General features: G+C 43.3%; 1 protein-coding gene across 1 annotated transcript in view; it reads right to left on the bottom strand.

Annotated features, from left to right (window-relative positions):
- Positions 1–26,709, bottom strand: part of LOC119734786 (Hermansky-Pudlak syndrome 1 protein homolog) — a 129,644-nt gene that overhangs the window by 23,413 nt on the left and 79,522 nt on the right. The window contains exons 9-10 of the mRNA XM_038208343.1: positions 13,553–13,723; positions 12,343–12,455 (exon numbers count right to left, since the gene is read on the bottom strand). Coding sequence (XP_038064271.1) covers positions 12,343–12,455; positions 13,553–13,723 — 284 coding nt within the window. The remainder of the gene's footprint in view (positions 1–12,342; positions 12,456–13,552; positions 13,724–26,709) is intronic.

Below are 26,709 nucleotides of genomic sequence, written 5' to 3'. Positions count from 1 at the left end.
AGACCGCGGATAATAAATAACAATAATCTAAATAAACAACAAGACACTAATTACAGCTGAACAGTCTGTCCTTGAGATGTTGATGATCATGGGGATGTGAAGGAAGTGATTGAAAGATAGGAATCACTTGTACCTGCTTAATTGTGTCATGCGAGTGCTCTTCGTGTTTGCTTCATGCCATAAATTACAACATGGCAACAGAATTTGTTATTGTCACAATCAATTAAAAAATTGGAAACAACCTAATTTAAAGAAGGGGAAAACCTTATTTGATGAACTCCATATATTTTTGCCACTTTTCTAAAAATATTTTTTTTTCAAATATTGTTTAACTACTATAAAGTGTAAATCTGATGAAGAAACTCTAACTTAGGAGTACGACAATTTGTACTAGTTTTTGCAAAACTGGAACATTTTGAAACTTGACAAAAATAAACAGTTAAAGGTGGATGTTTCATCTGTTATAGGAACTCGGACCCCGGGGGGGGGGGGGGGGGTAGTCATGATGCCCCTATAAAAAAGTTGTGCCTATATACGTTTCATAAACAGATTAGACTCCACACAGACAACATATTCATGAGAATTTTTCTTTCTTCGCAGCCATCACAAACCTACCCATTTAGAGGCGTGGCATCCATTTTTAAAATTGGGGGGGGGGAATTTTGACCACCTTTCATATAATAAAATCCACCTTTGATTGCTGCTCTAACGTGTTTGAGTAGGGCCGCCTTTATAGTTGGAAGTGACCGTTGGCAAATCCCCCCCCCCCCACAGAAGTGTGGTTGGGGTCTACGAACGAATACTTACCTGTAGAGCAATACTACTTATGCATATTCCCCATACTGGCAGGTATTTTCCGCTAAGAGTTATATTCAATAGCGCCCTCTGGCGCCCTACCCATAATACCCCGCGGCATGCGTGCCTCGTGAGCGTCCTCTTTTCTCGAGCGCTAAGTCGGAATACAACAAAGTACCCAAGGCATCGAGAAGAGTGGGGTAGGGGGGAGGGATGCTCTACAGGTAAGTATTCGTTCGTAGACCCCAACCACACTTCTGTGGGGGGGGGGGGAGGGGGAGTCTACTTCACTCTACTTACCTGTAGAGCAATACTACTTAGGCATAGACTAGCACCGTCAAGGAGGTGGGTCATGCGAGATGCTATTGCTTACTCACAGGGGCACGAAACATGGAAATGTAACCCCAGATGGCTCCCACTGTTCCGTCCAAAGGCGGACAGGGGAAAGAACCAGCAAATCTACATGTCAAGGATATTAATTACCCTCACATGTTAACCGGGACGTCAGCCCTTGTAAGTTGAATCCTGCAAAGAAGAGTACCGTTAGTACATGACACTTCTTAAAGCAAGTTCTAAAGCACTTCAAACCAATCCCATGCACAAGGGAACTGATACAAAAAGGTAATTTGTCAAAGATCAATGACCTTGTTACAAGAGTGTTTAGTTATACATTTATATCCAACACAATGAAATGTATGAATGCAAATAGTCAGGATGTGGAGACTCACCTATTCTAGGGAAGTCCCAGGTAGGAGAGGATCCTGTGGACACGATGATGCTCGGCTCGCCGCCTTCAGCACCACTCTCCCGGCTCTGCCTTCCGTCTGGAGGACATCCTTCAAATAGCACTCTGTGAAGGTGTTGGGGGTTTTCCAACACGCTGCCTGTGTAATCTCTTTAACAGAAACACCCTTAAAAAAGGCCCAGGAAGTGGAAGTCGCCCTGACCTCATGTGCATGGACTGACCTAACGGAATCTGTCGTTGGAGAGTCTATTGTTGATTTGATGGCCGTAACCAACCAGCGGGAAATCGTATCACGCGAGGCCGGTCGGTATGGTGGAGTCGTTGTTATAAACAGCTGTGAATGGCCGCTTCGGAGCGTTTTAGTTCTATCAACGTACCATTTCAGGGCCCTGACCGGACACCAAAGTTTGTCACGAGAGACAGACGAAAAAGATTTTATGTCCGGCACAAAAATGTCAGGAGGTGAAAATGATTCCGACTGATTTTTAGTCAGAAAACTTGTTTTAGGAACCAGGCGTACACCCCCTGGTTCCCACCGGATATGACCTGTCTCCACCGTCAGCGAATGCAGTTCGCTACGTCGTCTAGACGTAGCCACTGCCAACAGAAATGACACTTTAACCGACAGCTGCAACAAGATTGAGCTGCCCATTGGTTCAAATAGGGGTCTCGATAAGGTTGATAAAACGGCAAAGAGATCCCACGATGGTAATAGCCTACGTGTCGGGGGGCGCGACACAAACATCCCCTTGACAAGTTGGCTAAGACTCTGATTATCTGACACCGAGGAACCGTCAGAGAATCCTCCATGAATAGCTGCTATAGCCGAACGATAATTTTTAACTGTGGCTGTAGCAAGATCACTTTCAAAGAGGCCTACCAGGAAGTCTGCAACCTCTCCTATAGAAGTATCGGAGGGACGCAGAGACCTGGCTCTACACCATTTCTAAAAATGGTGTAATCTACTGTTGTAAACTTTCCTGGTAGATTCCCGTCGGCTGCAGGCTGCAATGGCCGCAGCTCGTTCAGAAAGGCCCGCCGTGCGGGGGGATTGCGTGATAATACCCAGCACATCAGGTGGAGATCCTCTGGGGCCGGGTGAAGAAAACCCGAGCTGGGCTGGAACAGTATGTCCGCCCTCTGCGGAAGAATCACCGGGCGGTGAACCAAGAGCTTGGCGAGTCTCGGGAACCACGGTTGGCGTGGCCAAAAAGGAGCTATGAGGAGGATCTTGCAGTCCTCCTGTTCCACTTTGGTCAGTACTCGAGGTATGAGGGAGAACGGGGGAAAAGCGTATGCCAGTAGCCTGTCCCACCGTATCGCCAGTGCATCTGTCTGCCAAGCGCAAGGATCGTTGTGTCTTGCGCAATATACCGGTAACTGGTGGTTGTTTCGAGAGGCAAACAGGTCGACATGAGGTCGATCGATCAGTAGGAAGAGTGACTGGACAACCTGCGGACGCAGTGTCCATTCCATCGGAACGACCCACCCCCTGGAGAGAGCGTCGGCTGTGACGTTCTCCTCGCCTGGGAGATGAGTTGCCACGAGTGTTACTCTGTGGCTCATACACCAATGGAAGAGATTCCACGTGAGCGCGCATAGTTGGGCGGATCGCGTGCCTCCTTGTCGATTGATGTAGGCCACTACTGTGGCATTGTCGCATCGAATGTTGACTACCTGGTTTGTCACTGATGCTTGAAAACGTTGGAGAGCATTGATGACTGCCAACATCTCCAGCACATTTATGTGCTTTGAGCACTCTTCGGGCCCCCACCGACCCGCTACTTGGCGCGGTTGGAGGGTGGCCCCCCAGCCAAAAAGTGACGCGTCTGTCGTGATTGGGATTGTGAAACGCGCGCCCCTCCGTGAGATTGGCATTGTCGAGCCACCAACGGAGGTGCGGTATCAGCCAGGGTGTGGTCGGCACCAGATGACGTATGTGATGACGACTGGGCCGATAGAAGGACAGCAGATGTAATTGGATGGGACGCATCCTTAGTCTGCAAAAGTTCACCACATCTACCATACTGGCCATGAGACCGAGCAACCTTAGCCAGGCTTGTGCTGGGGCCCTGGTCGTCGGGAGAAACAGAGACACACACTGCTGGAGATTTACAATTCGTTCCTCCGTAGGCCGAACCAATCCCTTCTGGAGATCGAGCGACGCTCCCAGAAAGATTGGGAATTGGGATGGATGTGGATGGGATTTCTCGGCATTGATAATAAACCCGAGATCCGCCGCTAGACGCCAAGTCAGATTGAGTGCCGCTGATGCGGCCGTCTGAGATTGAGCAATAATGATCCAATCGTCCAGATACATGAAGATCATCACACCTTGTTTTCTTAATGCGGCCCCGATTGTCTTCACCACACGCGTGAAGACCCGGGGTGAGGTGGCTAGACCAAACGGAAGAACCATGAACTCGTACTGGACATTCTCGTACTGAAAACGAAGAAACTTTCAGTGGTCTGGTCTGACAGGAATGTGTAGATACGCATCTTTCAGATCTAGACTGACTCCCCACGCAGGTGTACGAATCGATTGGAGTATGATGTTGAGCGTATCCATGCGAAAACGTCTTGGCCGAATAAATTTGTTGAGGGGTTTTAGATTTAAAATCGGGCGCAACATGCCGGCCTCCTTCTTGGGTACCAGGAAGAAGGTGGACATGAAGCCCGACCGCGTCTCCCCCGGAGGGAGCGGGCGAATTGCCCGTTTCCCGAGGAGAGAACTGATCTCCCCTTCGAGGGAGAGACGTTTGGTAGGATCGGACGGAACTACCGTCGGTCGAACGATCATGTCTGACGGGGGGGTGCTCGAGAACTCGAGTGCGTAGCCGCACCCGATCGTGTCGAGCACCCACCGGTCGGACGTAATTAAACCCCAGGACCCCGCAAAGTCTCGGAGACGGCCTCCCACGGGTCCGACGGCGGTAGGCCGCCACGAGTCTACTAAGTCACTTGCGCCAGCCCCCGGGATAGCGGGGGGCCGGTGCCCGGAAACCACGACCGGATTGGGGCCGTTGTTGTCCAGAGAACGTGCGGGCCTGCGTGGCGCGCGCACCGGAAGTATTGTCCGTGCGGCCACGAAAACCACCGCGACCAGATTTCAGAGGTTTGCGGCGGGGAATGACAAATGTTTTGCCCTTACCCCGCTGCTGTTTGGGCGCCGGTGCTGGAGGCTTCTTGAAGTTGATTTTCTCCGTAGCCTTCAGACGTTTGGCCTCATCTCGCATCTGATCTTCGAATTTACCGGCAAATAGATCCGGGCCCGTCAAGGGGAGATTTTCAAGTCTTTTGCGAGCACCCTGCGACGGGAGGAAAAGTGCGTCGAGCACGTTACCCCGGCGGGTGGACGTTGATAGGGTCGACACGCGTGCGAATTGATCAAGCACTGAGCGTAGACCATGGTCCAGGCAATGAAGGGCCGCAGTCAGCATATCTGCTGGAATCGGCGAATCCTCTTCATAGCCCACGGCCAAATATTCCGTGAGAAGAAGTAAGAAAGACGCTGATTTCAAACCGAAGCGTGAAGCTGTGTCTATCTTCCTCAAAACATCTTCAAGCTTACCCCGTGTTTTGTCCACAAAGGGTCGCTTGGAAGACGAACCACTCTCATCGGCCGCAAGTTTATCTTTTGCGGCGTCGGGGAGGGTAGGCGGAGTGAAGAACTTCACATGATCTTCAGCCGGGAAACGAAAATAATCCCGTTCCCGATTGAGAAACGGCCGCCATTTATCAGTTGACATGATGCTGTCGATACGTTCCACGCATACTTGATCTAAAGGAAGTACGGGGAATATCTTATCGCTGCTAGATGCGGAGCCCGTCCTTCGCTTAAAAGATTTATGATCGGGCGGAGGGGGCTCATCAGCGGAGGGTAAATGAAGTACTCTTATCATATCCCTCTGTACTAAACGGAGCTCCGTTTCAGAGATAGACAGCCGCTGTAAACGGTCTGGTTCCTCGTCGTCATCGGATGACTCAGCCGATTGTGAGGGCCGAGTTGACTCCGGTGAACGAACGCCGTCTAGAGGGGCGAGTTGTACCGAACCACGCGGTAGTGGCTGGACAACTTCCTCCGAGTCAAACTGCATAGATGGATGAATACTCAATACAGGCGGGGATCCCAGCGTACGCGGTAGGTCCCGCGGCCTCTGATCCCCCCAACCGTGGCCCACAGCCGATGCATGCGAGACGCTCGCTGCAGGCCGGGCCTCCGGTGTACGGTCAACCACGTGCGGTATGTCCCGCTGTGCTTGGGCCACCCAACCGTGACCAACGAACGACGACTGTGAAGCCCTCACCGCAGGCGGGGACGCCGGAGCACGACTAATTGTGTGCGGTATGTCCCTCTGTTCCCGGGCCACCCAAGCGTGACCGGTGACTGAAGACTGTGATGCGGGCCCAACGACCGATGGTTGTGGGCCGTAGTCCACCGCTGCAGGGGGGCCCCCAATAGGGCCCGCCGACATAGCCGATAGCGTATCGGAAATCGACTGAAAAGCCAGCAGGAAATCTGCTCTAGAAACCGCGTCCTCCCCCCGGGGGCGTTTGCCCCGGTGGGACCGGTCAGAGGAGTCGTCAGAACCCGAAGAAGAACAGTGCGATCGACGTGCAGCCTTCTTCTTCTTCTTCTTCTTTTTAGAAGAACGGCCCCGAGGTGTGTCCGAGGAAAAATCGGAAGACACCTGGGGCACCGGGACCCCCGAACAACAGAAAAAATCCGATGATGAGAGTAGTCCCTCTGAGCGAGCTAGCACGGGGGCCGTCGGCCCGGGATCCCCCGGGGCGACCGGCTCCGTATCGCTCATAATGCACCCGGCCGACAGCGCCTCAGGCCCCGTGGGCTGAGTGAGCTCTGGACGGACCGGTAGCCCGTGCAATAGCCCATCCCGACAACCAGTGGTGTTGGCACTGTGTCGGGAGGGCACGGGTGACTAGAGCCCACCGAAGTGTGACGGCTAGTCCCCTCGGGCTGCCCCGTGATCGGGGGAGGGCTAGGTGCCAAAGCGGCGCTCGTTGCCGAGCCACGCTTGCCCTGACGGCCCTTCTTAGGCTTTGCTCCGGCACAGGAGATATGTTTTAGGGGAACCTTGCCGGAGTGTGCCGGAGTGTGCCTTTAGTTTGGGTGTTCCGCCTGAGTTGACCGGAGAAGGTGACCGAGGTCCCCTTAACTGATCGGCGGAACTGCCAACTCCCCCAGCCGACTGTGGCTGAGGGTGCCGGACGAGAGACTGCTGCCGCGGTAACGTCGGAGCGTTAACGGCAGAGTCCCCCAAGAACTCGGTCCGTCCCGTGGGAGAATTATTCCCTCCGGTTAGTGACAGATCGGCCCTCCCCAAACGCTTCATATTTATGAAATAAATAAAACCAAGAAGATGATGAAACTCTACAAACTAATGATTACTAACTCTTTTATTAAATACTTCTCTTAAACACAAAAAAGGGTAGAAAATGATGAGGCAAACAGCGAGCTATTTCACGCACGTCCTACCCGACCTGCCGCTAAGAGAAAAGAGGACGCTCACGAGGCACGCATGCCGCGGGGTATTATGGGTAGGGCGCCAGAGGGCGCTATTGTATATAACTCTTAGCGGAAAATACCTGCCGGTATTGCTCTACAGGTAAGTAGAGTGAAGTAGACCCCTTTTTTTCTTACACTACCGGTATGCGGAATTAAAGACCCAAAAGCATATGCAGTGTTGGAACCTGTACAAAGTATACAGATTAGACTTGGTGCCAAGTCGGCTACTGTTCACGTACGTACGGTACCGGGTCCACGCACACAAAATATCACTGCAATGCATGAAGCCTGGTTCCCAGACCAAATGATCGATGCTGAGTATTGATGTTCAATAACGGACTTGGCGAAAATGTTTTCTATTTTGTAGACAACACATGGGAGTATTTTGAATCGCTGGCGAATTCTATGTGAGCACTCTGATTGGTTCAGATTCCAGCATGAATTCTAGGCCACAACGGAAGGTCATTCTCATTACTTCGAGGGTTTGTGCTTTGTGTTGTGAAACATTCCAAAATTCATTACAGGGCATACACGACTCAAATAAATGAAGTATATTACAATGATACATTTTATTTATATGCGCAATTGACCAAGCTGAGTGATTTGGCCGTTAACACGTCGCCCGATCTGCAAACATGTCCCAACGTATTGAGAAGAACTCCCCATGTAACGGAATGAATGAGTCCTCATTTGCATTGCGGTGCGCCATTTGATCTCACCGCAAAAATGCACTGCATATGTATTGCGCTTCACGAATAGATGAATAACAGTGGAGAACGTAACCTTCAAGTCGTTAGATAATGTCGGAACTCGGCTGATTAGTACTAGTCTTATACCGGCCGCGCCGATGGAGTTCGACTGAAGTTCACAGACAAAATACGACTATCTAACAACTGTCATCAAGTCTAATTACTGACCAGGCAGGGACGAGTTCGGCCTTGTGTCTAATAATAGTTATTTTCTTGTTAAAAAAGTAATCAAATTATCAGCAAGCTTTGACTTGAGTAGGATTGAAGCTGAGTGATTGTACGTTTATATTTTGGTCATCAAAGTTTTCACGGAACATGGGCGCCACCATCTTGGATTGAGTGCACCCTCGCACGTTATTTATTTATTTATTTATTGTTTAAATGAGGTCTCGGTCTCGGATGGGGAAGTCTCGGTCTTGGTCTTTGAGGTCTTGACTCCAACACTGTATATACCATTTTGTAATGTATGGTGGGATACACAGATTCATTGAATTCGAAGTCATGGTGGACCACCACTTCGTGAAGCAAGTGCATCGTGTTGTGACCCAATCTGATGTCAATGCGGTGTAACATGTAGTGGGTAGGGGGATTTTGCAACCCCCCCCCCCCCAACAGGAGAAAAAGAGAAAAGATGTCTCATGAAGTTTCCTGCTTTTGTGATTAGTGGGAACAACCGTTTTCACTGCGCGCATGATGAGTCCTGCCCCCCCCCCCCTATTTACGCTCCTAAACGGGTGAATTTGTGATGGCTCCACATCTAAAATATTTTTTGGCATGAATACGAACATCTGTGCCAAGTTTCACGCTTTTATGAAAAAGTGCACAACTCATCAATATTTTGTCACATATCCGCTGGACGCAGTCCATCCTTCATTCGTCATCGCATACCTGCATACCGGTACATGCATGGGCGTCGCCAGGATTTTTTTCTAGAGGGGGGCAAAACATATTTTTCCCAACAAATTCCTGTATTTCTCAACATATTCTCGATTTCTCAGTTTTAGAGGGGGGCAGGGACATTTCCCCCCCCCCCAACTCATTAAATTTACACCACTATGACTTCGCGCCTCTTTTTCTTTCCTTTTTTTCTCTTTTTTTTTCTTTTTTTTTTTGGCCTTTCCGGGGGGGGCAAGCGCCCCCCCTTGCCCCCCCCCCCTTGCGACGCCCATGGGTACATGGCACAAAATGCTCCATCATTGAGGATTTGGAAGGAAATTCCAAGTACAAAAAGTAATTTTCTCATATGGCAAGATTCCATTCTCTTCTTCAATTTCTTAAAAGCCTTTTGTAAACAGATGAAAATTGGTCGAAAGATGGACATTTCTGGTCTTTATTTGGACTAGAAGCAGCCGCATGCAGCCAACACTACAGAGATCATGTTTGATGGCAAATCCCACTAACGTGATTTGAGACGACATCAACCCATGTGTGAAGCTAGATCTGTGGCACATCAAATCGGCTGTTTTCAGCTGGCTGGTCGAGCGTGGTCACGAGCACGATGTGGTAGTTAAACAACTTGCCGAAAATGTGTTGGTAATAAAGAATAGTGGCAGCCAAACAGAAGAACCTTGCGCCACAGTGGGACAACTGACAGATATTCTGAATGTACAAGATCTCATCAAAAATATTGACAAGAAGCCCTCCGACAATCAAAACTTCAGTCTGTGGTCACCTTTAACGGGACACCAGGTGGAGATCCTATTCGACTAAAAAAAGATACATAACTGAAGGGAACATTTCTATCTCGCAAACATGAACTTCCAGCACCATAAGTTCATGCATATGCTGAGTTCATTGATGACACTTTTGTTCCAAATAAATCCCAAGGCACTTCAACTATGCACGCTCCTACTGATGCACATTACTATGAACAAACCAGAGACAGGTTTTGCATCACATAATTGCACAGCTGAGATCTCAAGGAAAAGATGACGAAGAAAAACTGTTTCATCCATGCTGAGTTGTCCATTCCAGATGAAGCATGTTGATGATAACAATAACCTTATCATATTGATGGGCAGAGCAACCTGATGCACTTGCTTCTGCATAAAGGAATCTGAGGTGTGCGTTTTCCTGCAGGTGTGATGCCACAGACTGCTGCAACCCAGCTGGCCAATGCAATAATATTGATTTACTTGAAGACATTAAGTAAAACACTTTATTTTCCAAAACTACCAACCAAATGCCAAAAATACAGATACAAACCGTCAGAGAAATGACCGTCATTTCAAATTGATACAATGGTGAATGTTTCTATGTGTTTCATGGAAAAAAACACCACTTTTTTGCAGTATAATGTCATACATGGAGGTGAAAATTTTTATTGTAACTTAATTACAACTCCGGAGTACACCTACAATAAAATAAAAGTATTTTCTTGCAAGTGCGTACGATAATTGATGCCCAAATTCTTCCAAAATCTATAAAGAAATACATATTTTGACCTTATTCAGACCGGCCAACTACCGGTAGTACGATTCTGCCGTATTTCGTACGGAAATTTGTTGAAAATACTGCCATACGTTCCCCCCCGCCCCCTCCGTAAAATACGGGTTTTGAAAATTTTGGCACTCTTGAAAAAAAATGTAGTTCAAAGAGGCTGTGCCTGTAGATTATGATACGTACACACATGCATGAATCCAAGCAAATGATGTACTGCACGAGCTGAATCTGGTTTCACGATTCCAACTGTACGACGTACATTATGTACACGGTATCACAAACTAGACACCAGTCCAGTTTTCCAGAGTGTGCAGATACTTCAAGCAGCGGCATCGCTGGTGCAAAAATAAATGTCTGTATTCGTACTCATACATACCAGCAGGAGATCTTATGTGCATTCAACCAACTTTCTTTTTCTCGGTGCACGCATGATACAGATTACTCTTTGTTGGCAGGTCTGCTTATTTGACCTTTGACCTTGAAAATGACTTTTAGAGCCAAAGTCAAGGGTGGCATCCACCTACATTTTCTTCCCCATCCTATGACTGATTGATCTGACACGGTTGCCTGCTATTATAAAAAAAAATTGCCATCCAAAGTATAAAATTCCACTTTGGCTGGTCCACTATTATAAAATAGTGCACAAATGAATGTTTGTGAGTGAAATGGTAAGAATAATTTCATGAGGTGACGAATGAATGTTCCATTCCACACAGTGTTGTAGTTGAGACCGGATAGTTCGAGACCGAGACCAAAACCGAGACCTGAAGTTTCAGAGACTGAGACTGAGACCGAGACCAGCCCCTTCGAGCGTACCGAGACCGACACCAATATGGTCCGACACCGAAACCGAGACCGCGGATAATAAATAACAATAATCTAAATAAAAACATAATTACAGCTGAACAGTCTGTCCTTGAGATGATGATGGTGATGGGGATGTAAAGGAAGTGATTGAAAGCTAGGAATCACTTGTACCTGCTTCTGTCATGCGAGTGCTCTTCATGTATGTGTCATACATGTACCTTAAATGACAGTATGACAACAGAATTTGTTATTGTTGGCACAATCAATTAAATAAAATAATTGGAAACAACCTCTATATCGTTGCCACTTTTTTAAACATTTGTTTTTAAATATGTGTTAACGACTACATAAAGCATAAAGTGTTAATCTGATGAAAAAACTCTAACTTAGGAGTGCAAACATTTTTACTTATTTTTTGCAATGTTAAAACTTGACGAAAGTAAAATGTTAAAGGTGGATGTTTCATCTGTTATACAGGAACTCGGATCCCAAACACTCCACAGTCACCCCTTGATTTCAGCTAAGACTACTAACGGAAATTTAAAGATGCAATTTCAATTTTACATTGAGCCTCTTTTTTTTATAATATAATAATAGGACTTAATTTCTAACAAGACTTAATAAATCTGATTTCAAAAAATGGGAGTTAGAAAATATAGAATTATTATTTTGTAAAATTTCCGTCATGGAATATATAGACTTGTGTATGTCTTTTAGAATTACATGAAGTTCTTTTTTGTATAATATCTAATGCCCTATTTGTAATACAGTGTTCATGATTTAAATGGATTTAAACAGCGCTCCCACTGAAAGTATAGTACGGGGCTCTCCCCCCCCCCCCCCTCCCCCTTCCAACTATTGATTTTACGGAGACCAAGTTTCCAGAGAAAAAAAACTGTCTACATTTCAGCATTGATTTGCTGATGAAACACCCCCTTCCCTCCCTGCAAAAATTCCTGGATCCGCCCATGCACACCACATGCCCATATGAAAAGACAAAGTGTACTGGGCAATAATAACTTTTGCAATGGTTTTTGCACTTCTTTATTCCTTACTTAGCCCTGTTTTCTACTGATTGGCCGATCAAAAGTTCGAGATAAATGGAGGTACTGGTGTGGGCATTTTGAGTGACTGGAGTATTCATGCACATAATAACCTATTCTTTTGACAGGAATAGAGTACTACTTTTAGATAAACAGAGTTTCAAGTTCCTCATCCACTTGTGATCTGAAGTGGGAAAGTGGAAGAGAGCAAACTAAGTGGAACATTGGTCTTACCTTGGTGACACTGCTGTTGTTTTGCCAGTGTCCAGGTAGCCCTGCAGACCAAAGCGTTTGACATGCTGCCAACATTCCTTCAACTCACTTTGATGTTTCAGCATGCCGCTAGTCTACATAGCATAATACAATCAATGAGAATAATTCCATTACAAAGTAGAACACTTTAATGAACATGTCAGTAACAAAGGCCGCAGCATGCTCTATATACATGTAACCCATATAAGAGCTTGACAAACAAAATGAACAGCCTGAGGATGATAACATTTAAGAAAACAAAGTCCTGAAATCTTTGTGTGGAGCTTCTCTGGGGTGTTGGGAAGGATCAGTTATTACGTATCAGAACCAAATAATGAGAAGAAATTGAAAAATAACAGCGTTGCTGTTGAAACCCCTCAGCCAAAGTTTGTCGAAAAGGGCAAACTGACATTCTGAACTCAAATATCAGGGCCCCCAGGGAGAACAGTTCATTGACAACTGATGGGGCTACCCTGGTAAAATAACACGAAATAAATCAATAAATAAATATCATGTCTAACTGAAATTATCATGCAGAAGCCATTAACTGACCACACTGACCTTGACCCCTGACCTTTTGACCCCAAAACCAATCCCAACTTGCCTGTACCCAAGGGAAACCCCCTACCTAAGTTAGACACCAAAATCTCATTTCCAACTCAAGTTATCATCCAGAAACCATTTACCTTTAACTCACCACGGCAACCTTGACCTTTGACCTTTTGACCTCAAAACTAATCCCAACTTGCCTACTCCCAAGGGCAACCCCCTACTGAAGCTACAATCCCAAACAACATTTTTAACTCAAGTTATCATCCGGAAACTAAGCTGCCCGGACAGACGTACGTCCGTTCCAGCCAGACGGAATTGTGGGGTGATAGCATTGTGTTCCCATTATCCCTTTTTCTAAAGATTCTCTTCTTGGGTGATGTTTTTCTATTGTGAAAATAGTGGGGTGATGTGTCCTGAAAGGAACATCACCCCACAAGGATGGTATGGTCAGAACGGACAGACGGACGGACGGACGCCGTAGGAGATGACAATACCCCTTGAGCCTCTCAGCTGAGGGGTAAAAATGGTTACAGTTGAAACTGGCACAAGCACATTATACAATGTACTTGTTTTAATCTGTTGGCCGAATAAAAAATAATTGTGTATATGTGCAATGAAAATGACTATGAGACACATTTACCTTAAACTTCTTGGCATGTTCACAGATTTGTTTGACAACGTTCTCCAATGCTTCTGGTAGAGTACGTAGAGAAAAACCGAGTTGTACATCCGTCACATCACTCTTTCTCTGACAGATCAGATTCACGATGTACAATGCATTGCTTATTATCTTAGCAAGTTGCACCCTTACCTTCAAAATGGAAAAAAAAGGAAACAAAAATAAAAACAACACAATACTAAACAAAAGAATCCAGGAACTATGAGTGAATTGATGACAATGTGGACAATTAGAAGGGACCAATTTTATATTTAACCTCATCATTACCTCCATTCGGATCACATGATATTGTACCATCTGGTATTAAAAGGGCACTAGGTCCTCAAATCCCTAAAAAATTCCATGTTTTTGATTGTTTACTTATTTCAAACATCTGGTTGAAAGGAAACCAACCTAATGACGGAGTACGAATATGTTATTCCTGTCGTTTTCACCCATAGTACGCTGTATGGATATTCCTTTGTTTTTGTGTAGTTAAAAAAAACTCGGTACAAAAAATAACTTTACTTAAACTGTAAAAACTCTTTCAACCCCAAATGTTTTTTTTATTTCCTTGAATGTTTCTCTTCATTCTGCGACAGATAACCCATCTAACCCGAAAATGCCTCTAAACCTGTTTTCTAGAGAGGGGGAAACATTATGTGGACACGGCTAGTCCACCTAACGTCAACACAACCTGCATTATGTGGACATCTTTTCTTCACATGTCCACATAGTGGCTGTAAGACGAACTCACGCACGCACTCACACACATGGACGGACAAGGCGGAAACAGTATGCCCCTTCAGCTTCGCTGGCGGGGCATAAAAAAGCGATTACACTGGCCCTCCCCACACAACCTCACATAACCATCAACAAACAAGAGGCATGATGATGACTGTCCATTACCTTCCTACACTCTGTCATATGCAGTAGGTCTCTTACATGTACTTGAGCTCTGTCTCTCCTCCCATGTGTCACAGAATCTAATGTCATATCCAGCTTTTGGGATATTGTGTCCCCTACATCAAATTCAAACATTACGCAATGGCATTGATGTGTGTGACGGACAAGATGTGTGTGACTTTGGCTCTCCGAAGTTTTTTCTTCAGAAATTGACCCCAGGATGTAGGCAATGGTCCTCGAACTGAAGAGTTCGCCATCTGTCCCTGTAGAGACACCCCTCTGTAGTGATTTTGCCATTGATGAACTGTTAGAAGCTAGGAAAGTGATATTCATGAGTCTACGAAGAAAAAGTACTGTGACGTGATCCAGCAAGATGGCGCCGAGACATCGAGTGACTCCACGACACAAAAGTTAAGTACCATGTAATTTCAACCCCAAATCCTGTAGGTATCCCCATACAACAACCGAGGACATCAAGGAGTTATGCCTCTACATATTTGGCCACCGTTATAGTTTCCTTAAGTCTTGCTTAGCTCATTTTCCCAGCCAAAACCCAAAAAGCAGAACCAGGCCCCCATTACAGGTACCACTACCACAGATGCCAGCAGGACCCCGGACCCCGTCTCATCAGAACCCATCACCCTAAATGTAATTTTCCAGGCTATTTCAAAGGTTCAGGCTGATATTAAGTTGCTTGATTGCAAATTTTCAAACCAAATTTCAACATGCAGAAACCATTGCTGCAAAAATCACTTCCCTCGGTGAAACACTGCAACCAAAGTCAGTGAAGATTTCATCAATCATCCATCGCAAAAACCAGACAGTCTCCCAACGTAAGAAGGACGATGATTCAAGTGATTTTGTTGAAATCCATCGTACAGCACAACAACTGGGACTTTATCGACAACAGAAACATAACTTCGAACCATGTTGTCTCAGACGGCGTTTATCTCAACACTACGCTTTTTGGCCGAAAAACCTTCTACAGCACATAGCCAGACCATCAGAGAACACACGTCGACGTGCACCATGGACTGAATTCACGCTGCAGAGAACATTTTTTGGTGCGTTGTCGTACTCCAATGCCCTGAAGAAACCGATTGGATCACATCAACAATATTGCTTCAAAAGCCACAACCTCCTTAAACATCCTGCGACGCAACCTCAAAGTCCGCAACTCACACATTCAGCAATTAGGATACAAGTCTCTTGTTAGGCCTCAATATGAAATACAGTTCAGTAGTTTGGGATCCATACACAAAGAATCTTAGTAGCCAACTGGAAATGGTGCAGTGGCATGCAGCAAGATTTGTTTTGAATGCTATCATCAGACGTCAAGTGTTGGAGCAATGCTGAAATCTCTGCAGTGGCAAACCCTTGAAGATAGGCGTACAATAGCAAGACTCACGATGTTCTACAAAATTCACCGTGGTTTGGCTGCCGTCAACATGCCATTTGAGTCCAAGAATTTAGATGCTCCAACCCGAACAGAAAACTCACAAGCTTACAAAATCCCGTCTTGCTCCAGAGAATATTACCAGATGTCTTTCTTCCCCTGCACTGTAAGTCAATGGAACAAGCTCCCTGAATCTAGTGTAGAGGCTTGCAACCCTTCAAATTTGAAGCAGATTCTAACTACATGTACTAATGGGTCTTCAATGTCAAAATAGTAGTCTACGCATTCCATCCCCAAGTTGCGAACCCAACAATGTGCCCAAGTCTTCAACATTATGAAGTTGGCGCAGAGCTTGGAAGAAGGAGCTAGCCCAGATGCTTCAACGGTTTTCCGGCTGTCCAACCAGTACTACCCTTAACGACCCAAGCTGACCCAATCCAAGACCCACAACGCTCATCATTGACTCCGAGACCAAGAATGGAACCAATACCTGGAGAAGGTCAGATAACTACTCAACCCACAGAGCAGGATTCCAAAGTAAACTTAATAGATGGCATCATTCACAATCAAATTGCGGGTGGATTTTCATTCACCCACCTCAATGTAAGAAGTCTTATGAATAAATTTGACCATTTTAAAATATTAATGTCTGCAAATCCATTTGACATCATCTGTTTAAATTATTTTTTTTGTGACTCCTCAATCCCTGACGAGGAGCTTCACCTCCCCAAGTACTGTCAGAAGAAATGGAAACCGTCATGGGGGTGGGGTAGCAATGTACATCCAAAATAATATAATTTTCGTCCGCCGTGATGACCTAGAAACAGATGATGTCGAATGTTTATGGGTTGAACTCAAATGTAAGCAAAGGCAGCCTGTGCTTATAAGTTCTATTTACAGGCCACCTTCAAGTTCTGTTGAGTTCATAGATAAACTAAGTGGTATTATAGATAGAGCCTCATGTGAATGTAGAGAAATTATTGTAACAGGCGACTTTAATTGTGATATTGATAATGGTACTTACTCAGACCCTGTAACTTTATGCTTTAATATGTTTCAAATGACGCAAATTAACTGAAACAATCATTGATCTAATTTTTAGCTCACATCCTGAACTTGTAAGTGAAAGTGGTGTCCATGTGGCCCTCTTTGTTTATGAGTATTAGTACTTGTTTACCTGTCCTGATTAGTGATCATTATCTTGTTTACGGTCTTCATACTTGGAAACCTCCCCAAAAAGAAGACCGTTCAATTATCTTCAGGTTTTTAAACATGACCTCCTTAATGCCCCATGGGAACATGTCCTTAACTGTCATGATGTAAATGAAGCATGGTCCATGTGGCCCTCTTTGTTTATGAGTATTAGTAACCACCATGCACAGTGAAATCACAACGTATTCGTGGTGCATCGTTGCCTTGGCTCGATGGGGAAATTCTAACACTTGCGACAGCGAGATCGTGCAAATAAAGTGGCTAGACGATCTGGCTCACAAAATGATTGGGACACATAACATCACCATTAAAAAAACCCTCTGCAGCAAGAAAAGCAAACGCTTTCAATGACCATCGACGAAAATAAAGGCAACTCTTTCATTCTATGGAAAAACTAAAAGAGGTTCTCACCAATAAACAGAAAAGTATTCCAAGGTCTATTTATTTCCCAGAATGGGGAATTCGTTGACGATCTCACTGACATTGCTGGTACTTTTAACAAACATTTCCCAACAATCGGAACACGTATGGCCAGTAATGCCCCTCCATGTGAACTCGAAGTGGACAACAATATCCGCTCTCTTGATACAGATTCACTTGTTGAAAAGTGCTTACTGCCTGAGATTACTGAAGACTATGCTCAAAAGCAAATATCATCAATGTTGATCAAAAAAGCAACAGGTCCAGATGGAATAAGTGTGAAAATGGTTAAGAGTCATTTCGTGTAAATATTTCATATAAGTGTCCACCCTAAAAAAATTGAAAAAGACTTTTTAAACACTAATATTATTATATTATATTATGGCCATTATGTGTTTGGCCATTTTTAGGCAATTTTGAGGCTGCAAAAATTCATTTTTCGCGTTATTTTCAAAGGTTATCAAGCCAAAATGCGAAGTAATGTCACAAATATATCAAGACAAAGTATCATCCTTACTAAAAACTTACTTAAAACTAGCAAACTTGTACTTTTTACCCCATTTTTAATCCTCAAAAAAAGGCCACTTGCCAGGGCACTCAAAATATTTTCCATTTGGCTATGGTTAGTTCAGACATTGGTCTTTTTATATCTGGTGAAGAAATCTTGGGTTATTGTATATCCTTTGTGCAGTAGCGCTCCAAAATGGAAATTTTCACAAAAACCTTAAAAAGTGTATTTTCAGTATTTTCCTTTGTTTTGAGTAATTACTTGTACAATTGGAAGTGTTCCTGAATCTAGCACATTTTCACGAACAGAACCACACTGTGTATCATTGTTCAGACCAGTGGATAAAAAGTAGGTTGTTTAGTCCCCCCCTCAACCCGGCCAGACCCCGCCCACTCCCCCTTTGCCACTGAATTTAGATCTTGTCTGTTGCATAGTGAAACAAATGTAAATAAAATATTTGCAAGTGAACACTTAAGGAATAACACAGACTTCATTGTCACATCCTCCCCTACCCCCACCCCCACCCCCGTGGCTTTGCTTGGGGTAGAGGGTGGGCTGTGAGCCTGTGACCACCCACCAATAACTTGGCTTTGTCGATAAAATCATTGTCATATCAGCAAAAACCGTGTGTTTGCAAGCCGCAATGAATACTAATGGCCCTACCCATTGTCCTCTGATTTAAGAGCATCCATTAGTTAAATGATGTCCAGTCCACCCCACCCAGTTAAGCCCCGCCCCCTCAACTGGCCACCAAATTGAGATTTCGATTGCTGTATGTATTTGCCTAAATAGATATCAATTTTCAAGTGAACGTTTCATCATAATTTTCACAAACAGCCGTCTCACACTCACAGGCCCTTCTTACAAGTGCTCATGAAGAGCAATTCCCCCTGCCCCCTCTCCCCTCCCGAAGAACTTAACATGTATTATTGTTAAGGTTGCATATTATTGCCTTCTGGAAGTCCCTACTATTTATATGTACTATAGAGGTGTGGCATTTTTTTACTACAGGGAAGTGGTTTGTAATATCCGGAAAGCGCGGCGGGGAGGGGGATATGGATACATGCATAACATGTACACCATACGTGCTGTAAGTTATTGAACAAATTATCATTTTTTATTTATTTTCAGTACAGAGAAGTGATCAGGCGATTTAGAGCGCAAATAACTCATGTCTTTTCAGCATGACATTTTTAGTATTTCCCAGGGGCGTAAATCCCGGGGATGGGGGTATATATCCTCCACTTTTTGACAAGGGGGGATGGGCTATTGAATCATCCCCCCCCCCCAACTTTCTCGTAATGAGAAAAAATGTGGATTTTGAGGTATTTTTTCAGCATCCCAACATCCCAAAATGTACTGAATATCAGTGCAAAGTGGAGAAACAAAGAACAAAAGCTTTTATAATGTGCGTACTTAATGATGTGTTTCTACTGCTGCTACTACTAGAGGGGATTTTTCTATACCTTTTCCAAACTGTTGTCTAACATTTGCGGCATAATTTCTGTATTTTCTTTGTAAATGGTTGTACACTAGGTACAAACATTATATTCATCCCAATAAGGTATTTGCATATATCCACTGTCATTGCCATAGGGACTAAATACCTACTGATTTTATTCCAAAAAATTAGTGGGTTTCAACCCGAATTGGCAAACCTGAAGTAAATGTACATAATTATGGTGATATTCTTTTATGCTCTGCAACTGATTCATGTCATAACTCTCACAAAAGTACATCAACACAAAGAAAATGGAACAGATTGAAAGGTGAAAATTACATATAAGGCTTCTCCCACCAATAGCAGCCACGTTATATATGTTGTTGTTAATTATGTAGCCATGAATTTCAGTCTAAAGATGGTTTTGAAAATGGAAGTATTTTTGCTTTAAGTTTATGAGCACCGATATATTTTCATCTGTTGCTATAGTGATAATGATTGCTATAGTGATAATGACCACACTACAAAAGTGCGTTTGGTGCCATGGTGACCACTGTTACAAGTTTGGAAAAGTCACAACATTTCATTTTGATCAGGTAAATACAAATGTGCTACACTTCCACTTAAAATGTACTCAAGACCCTAACAACATTTATAGGGACAAGTCAAGTCAGAGTGAAATTCATTCAATCAAATTGACGCTGTTTTCTCTTGGAGTGATCCTTGGTTTAAAGTACATATTGCTCTCTGAATTGCCTGATCTTTCCATTTTGAAAACAGTAAAAGAAACGTCATAATGTTTACCACACATTCAATGTAATTCCAAAAGTAACTTGCAATATATGAACTGTGTACAGTGTGTACATGCCTGTGCCCAGATCACCCTCCCCACCTACCCCCCCCCCCAACCCCCCACCCCTCCCCGCTACAAACACACCTCTTCTCCTCTGCCCTTTTTCAGAAATTTCAAGCTACCCCGTGTTGTAAAAACAAAGCCACTGTACATAATTCAGGGGGGGGGGGGGCTGTTACCCCCAAACATTTTGTCTAGCTCCCCCCCCCCCCCAAACAAAAATCCATAAAAAAAATTGCACTAGCAAAATGTAAGAATGTGACGTACATGCAAACGGTCTCCCCCTAAATAAATATTCGTGAGAAGGGTGCATTTGTACACTTTTAGTTAAGGTAGTTTGCCTGATTGTAGGATTTTATCAGCGCTCCCCATTGAAAATATGGCAGGAGCCCCCTCCCCCCCCCCCCCCCTAATGATTTTAAGTGGCTTAAGATCTTAAGAGGCTTAAGTGTCTGGAGAAAATAACTGGTCTACATTTCAGCAGACCTCCCTGAAAACAATTCTGGATCCACCCTGCTAGCCCCCCCCCCCCACAAAATATTGGCTCTAGAACCGCGCCTGCAGCATTGGGAGAAGGGCTGGCAGGGGAGGGGGCTAACTGTGATGCGGCTGTTGGTGTAGATTGTGAAAGGTTCACTTGGAAATTGATATCTATTTACAATTTCAAATTAGGCAAAAACATGTACATACATGTAACAATCAAAATCTGAATTTGGTAGCAAGGGAGGGGGCGGAGCCTAGCTGGGCAGGCAGGGAGGACTGGACATCATTTAGCTATAATTGCACTTCAATCAGAGGACAATGGATAGCGTCATTATTATTCATTGCGGCTTGCAAACACACAACTTTTGTAGACGTGACAATAATTTTACCGACAAAGCCAAGTTATTGGTGGGTTGTCACAGCCCACCCTCTACCCCAAGCAAAGCCCCGGGGGTGGGGGTGGGGGTAGGGGAGGATGTGAAAAGGAAGTCTGTGTAATTTGTAAAGTGTAAGTGTTCACTTGCAAATAATATATTAGGTGTTGGGCCTTGAGCCCAAAACCTATTGTTATTGTAAAAGTTTACTATTTTTTTTTTATTCTCCAAGACACAATTCTTCTCCGGAACTGTTTGGAAAAATGGAAACATATATGAACTTCATTTGTCAATACATGAATGCACAATCCACTGAAGATGTGCTTTTTTGTAATTACGTCATTATTAAGTCATCATGGGTCTAGTGAGGTCACTTGAAAGTTTAATAAATTTAATCTTTGAAATTCAATAAATCAACCGTCAGAGACCGGAACTTGAATTTTGCGGGAATCGATATGATAATACATGATCTTCAGTTGGTCTTGTGCGCGTGAAATCATGTGACCCTTCCTTCTGGTCGAAACCGGAAGTGCCTAATAATTTGAAAGAGGAAAAAGATATGAACTTGCTTTTAACGATCTTAGTGTCTGCCTGGATTGACCTTTCCAAAACAAAATGATGGGTAACGCCATGAAGTGTTGAAGTGCCCTCTTGCGGCAGGTTAAAAATGTCAAAAACGCATTTTCACTTGATGTCTGTGGCGAAGTTTGCGGTAATAGCTTCAAAATTAATGTACATGATGACCATAATGCAGACAAGACCTGTGTGCGAAAAACAATTGATTACGTCATCAGACCGGAAGTTACAATAAAAAGACCTTTAAACCATAAACAATTTCTTCCCATTTCAACCACTTCAACCCATGACATCGTAGGAGCAAGACGTGTTTCCACGGGGCTCCCAAGCTATTGTTAATAACCAGCCAAGCAAATCAGCCAAGCAAACAGCGCAATGCCTACAAGACAGCGAGGGGGAAAAAAGACCGGTTGCACGGCGGTAAATCCTACCGCTAGCGTGGTCAACCCAGCGGATGACGACCCGGATGAAATTGGACGGCAGACTGAAGACGAAGACCCCAAGGAATTTGAAACCTTCGTCCGTTCAACACTGGCCAAGCTTGTAGATGGCCAACAACAGCTGGAGCTAAAGCTTGCTGCGTCCATCGAGTATAATAGTGAGCGAATCGTCAACCTTGAGAAGGCCAAGTCAGATCTTGAAAAAGATGTGAAATCGCTGAAGTCCGATGTTTCCTCCATGAAGACCCTACTGGCCAAGCAGTCCTCAGAAATCAACAAACAAGAGAGATTTTCCCGTCGTAACAACTTTAGAGTTGTAGGAGTGGACAAAACGCAGGGTGAGAACTGTACTACCTTGATTGAGAACATCCTGACCTCTGAGTTTGACTGGGGTGACGTACCGAGAATCGAACGCGCTCATCGGGACGGGCAAGGCAAGAACGGTAAACCACCACATATCTTAGTGAAAATGCTGTCGTTTCAGGACAAGGTCAGGGTACTCAGGGAACACCGTCGAGCTTTGGCGGGTGTGTCCATCTACATCCTAGATGACCTCACGGCGTCAGACCGGCAAGAAAAAGCAAGATGGAAGAAAGAGGTAAAGGCTCTCTACGAAAGGGGCATTAAACTGAGATTTTCTGCAGGAAAATGGAGAACTGACAAAGGTGTTCCCTATGGGTTCAATTGACATAACTACATGTATAGTTTGCCTTTCCCTTGAATGAGGGCTGTTACTTTAATGGCTAGGTTTTTGCATTTCCAATATACACAGTATTACCATGTTTTCTTTTAATTTGAGTGGAGCCCCGTTGGGGACAACATGGCGTTAATTTTGTTTATTTATTTAGTATTTAAGCCAAATAGGTGTCATTGGATGTTGTACAGGAATTATTTTGGGGTGGGGCACGTTGGGTGGGAGTCTTATTCTTTGGAATTACAAGGGGGTAGTATTCTTAACATTCCGGGCTTTCTTCTATTCTACAATTACGCAACAAAAGATCAGCTCTTTGTACTGTTCTTTTGTACTAGTGGCTTACTTTTCGAATTTGCATACACTGACACGGTATGTGGCGTGAAGCTTACAGTGTATTACCTTTTGTTAATAAGTGGGTGTGATGAACAATAGTAGTACTTTATCGATAGCCTCGATGAATTGCAGAGGTTTGGGAAATTCTGCAAAATGCAGAGATGTTTCATTTTTTGAAAAACAAGAAGTTCTCTATTTGTTGTTTACAAGATGTTCATTTTAACGAGAAAATGGAAGATTATGTGGCCAACGAATGGGGTCTTGAATGTTATTTTAGTTCCTTCACAACTAATTCTCGAGGTGTCGCTATTTTGTTTAATAATAATTTTGAGTACCAGGTTCATAATGTCAAGAAGGATGATAACGGTAATTTGCTGGTCCTTGATATTGAGATTGGCGACTTTTGTCTGTCACTAATCAATATTTATGGGCCAAATAACGATGAGCCCAATTTTTATGATCATGTTTCCGACATTTTTCGTGACTTGAACAATACCCATGCGATTTTATGCGGGGATTGGAATTTGATTCTTGATGTGAATTTAGATTGTGTGAATTATTTGCATGTCAATAACCCTTTGTCTAGAAACAGAGTGTTTCAATTATGTAATGATTTCGATTTAGTTGATGTGTGGCGAATTCATAACCCTGATCTCCGCAAATACACATGGAGACAGCATAATACTCTTAAACAGTCTAGATTAGATTTTTTCTTAATTTCAGAGGAACTTAATTCCAAGTCAGTAAGTTGTGATATTAAGCTTGGTTACAGGTCTGATCACTCCTTAATTGAAATCCAGCTTGATTTTACCCATATGGAGCGAGGTCGTGGTTATTGCCTCTGCTTGTATAGCAGAGAGGCTGAAATCTTGTCTTCCTCATATTATCCATGATAATCAAAAAGGTTTCATGTCAGGGCGCTTTATCGGTGAAAACATCCGTACTATGTACGATTTACTTAACTTCACGGAGGTTAACAATATCCCAGGTATTTTTCTTTCTGTTGATTCTGAAAAGGCTTTCGATTCGGTTTCTTTAACTTTGGACCATCAATCACAAGATGGATTCAATTGTTTTATAACCAGGCCTCCTCCTCAGTCATGGTAAATGGATTTCCTTCAGAATCCTTTGTCAATGAGCGAGGCTGTAAGCAAGGTGATGGCCTAAGTCCGTATTTGTTTCTTTTATGTGTTGAGGTTTTGTCTATGATGTTATGTAATGACCAGAATGTTCAGGGTATTCATGTAGGCGATATTGAATTCCGATTATCCCAATTTGCTGATGACACAGTGTTATTTTTAAATGGTACAGAGAGGTCTATGTATAATGCTTTTGCTATTCTTAACCGATTCGCCAATATGTCTGGGCTACGAGTTAATGTTGACAAGACCACCGCAGTCTGGATAGGTTCTAAGAAGGATTGCACCGATAAACTGTGTGATGATATCAATGTTAATTGGATATCGCCTCGCGATACCTTCAAAGTGTTAGGTATTACTTTTTCGACTGATTTGGAGTCCATGACTTTGATTAACTATAGTAATGTTATTTTATCACTTAGAAAACTTATTGCACAGTGGTCTAAAAGGAACCTAACGGTTTTGGGAAGAGTGACTGTGGTGAAATCACTCCTAATGTCAAAACTTACATATTTTATTCTTACTTTACCTAACCCCCCTTGCAATATTGTTAATGATCTTAATGTTATGTTCTTTAATTTTATTTGGAAAGGTAATGATCGAGTATCCAGAAACCAGATGACTCAAGATTATAAGTTGGGTGGTTTACGAATGGTTGACGTTAGGGCATACATGGACTCTCTTAAAATTACTTGGCTGCGTCGATTGATTGTTTCAGATAATACTGGTTGGGCATACCTGTGTCGTAAAATACTTGGTATTCATGACCGGTTATTGCATATAGAAGGAGGATCAATCGATTTACTCTTTGCTCGTAATGCTTTGTTTCATAGTAATCAATTTGGGGTTGATGTACTGAACTTCTGGCAGAAATTTACTCTGATTCACAAACCCTCCAGTCAAAGTGACGTTTTAAAAACCACGCTGTGGTACAATAACCTGATTAAGGTCGGTAATAAGTGCATCCATTATGAGCACTGGTCGTCAGCTGGAATTCACTTTATATGTGATCTTTTAGACGACAATGGTTGTTTTCTATCATTGGCCGACTTCAGGGACAAGTTCAATGTTCGGTCAAATTTTATTGAATATGGAGCTGTAGTCCGAGCAATTAAGGTCGTTTTTAATAATTTGTTGGTGAATAATATAAACGTTCCGTTTCCATTTGTTCCCTTTAATTTTCACGTTCTTTTAAGCGATAAAAAGGGTTCTCGCAGATTGTATGATATTTTTATCTCATCTAAAAAAGTCGTTAGAAAGTTTGTGGACAAATGGGAAGGGAAACTACAAATCAATTACGATTTTGGTAAATGGTCTCAGGTATTTAATGTACCTTTTAATTGTACGGTTGATTCGAAGCTTAAATGGTTTCAGTACCGTTTAATCCACAGAATATTGGGCACTAATTCGTTTTCATTTAAAGTTAACAAGTTAGGTTCCAATGTTTGTACTTTCTGTAAGGACGAAGAAGAAACCCTTATTCACCTCTTTTGTAATTGCCGTCATGTCACTTCCTTCTGGAATTCAATTATAGATTGGATCAAGGACAAGACTAATACTGGTTTCGTGGTAGACAATGAGCTTCTTTTGTTTGGTATTACTGATAGTAGATTCAAATGTCTCAATCTTATATTTTTAATTTGTCGATTCCACATTTACAAAATGAAAATGAGTGACAAACGTCCATCTTTTGTAGCTTTTAAAAAAGATCTCAGGAGGTACTATATCTGTGAAAAATATATGTCTGTTGTAAATGGAGTTGTACAGAAATTTTGTTCAAAATGGGCAAATTATTCTGTTTTGTGTCAAGAGTAATCCCTTGTGTTTAATTTGACATTGATTAGATCTGTATCCTTAGCCAGTACTGTATTTGTTTGTCAATGGATGAGAGCTGATTGAAGAGCAATAAAATGTTATCCCCGGGATAAAAAAAAAAAATAAAAAATAAAAAATAAACAATTTCTAAAAAAATACCGTGATAGATATAATCAAGATTTGGCTATATATAACACAGTTACGTAGCTCTCGAATGTTCAGGTAATGACATTACAATGACGTCATCAAGTATCATATTACAAGTAATCAAAGATTTCCAGATTTAATCTTTGAAAATCAATGTAAATCAACTGCTACAGATTTGATTTTGTTTTTTTATGGCAATCGGTACAATATTGCAGGGACATAATTTTCGGTATTAAGTGGAAAATCATGTGACCCTTCCTTCCGGTCGAAACCGGAAGTGCCTTATTATTTAAAATTGGCAGAAGATGCGAACTTGCTTTCAAAATGTGATTTCTAACTCAAGTTATCATCCGGAAACCATTGACCTTGACCTTTGACCTTTGACCTTTTGACCCCAAACTA

Source organism: Patiria miniata, unplaced genomic scaffold (assembly GCF_015706575.1).
Source record: "Patiria miniata isolate m_02_andy unplaced genomic scaffold, ASM1570657v1 HiC_scaffold_10, whole genome shotgun sequence".
NCBI lineage: Eukaryota > Metazoa > Echinodermata > Asteroidea > Valvatida > Asterinidae > Patiria > Patiria miniata.
The sequence above is the reverse complement of the archived record's forward strand: the minus strand, read 5'-3'. Positions and strand labels throughout refer to the sequence as shown.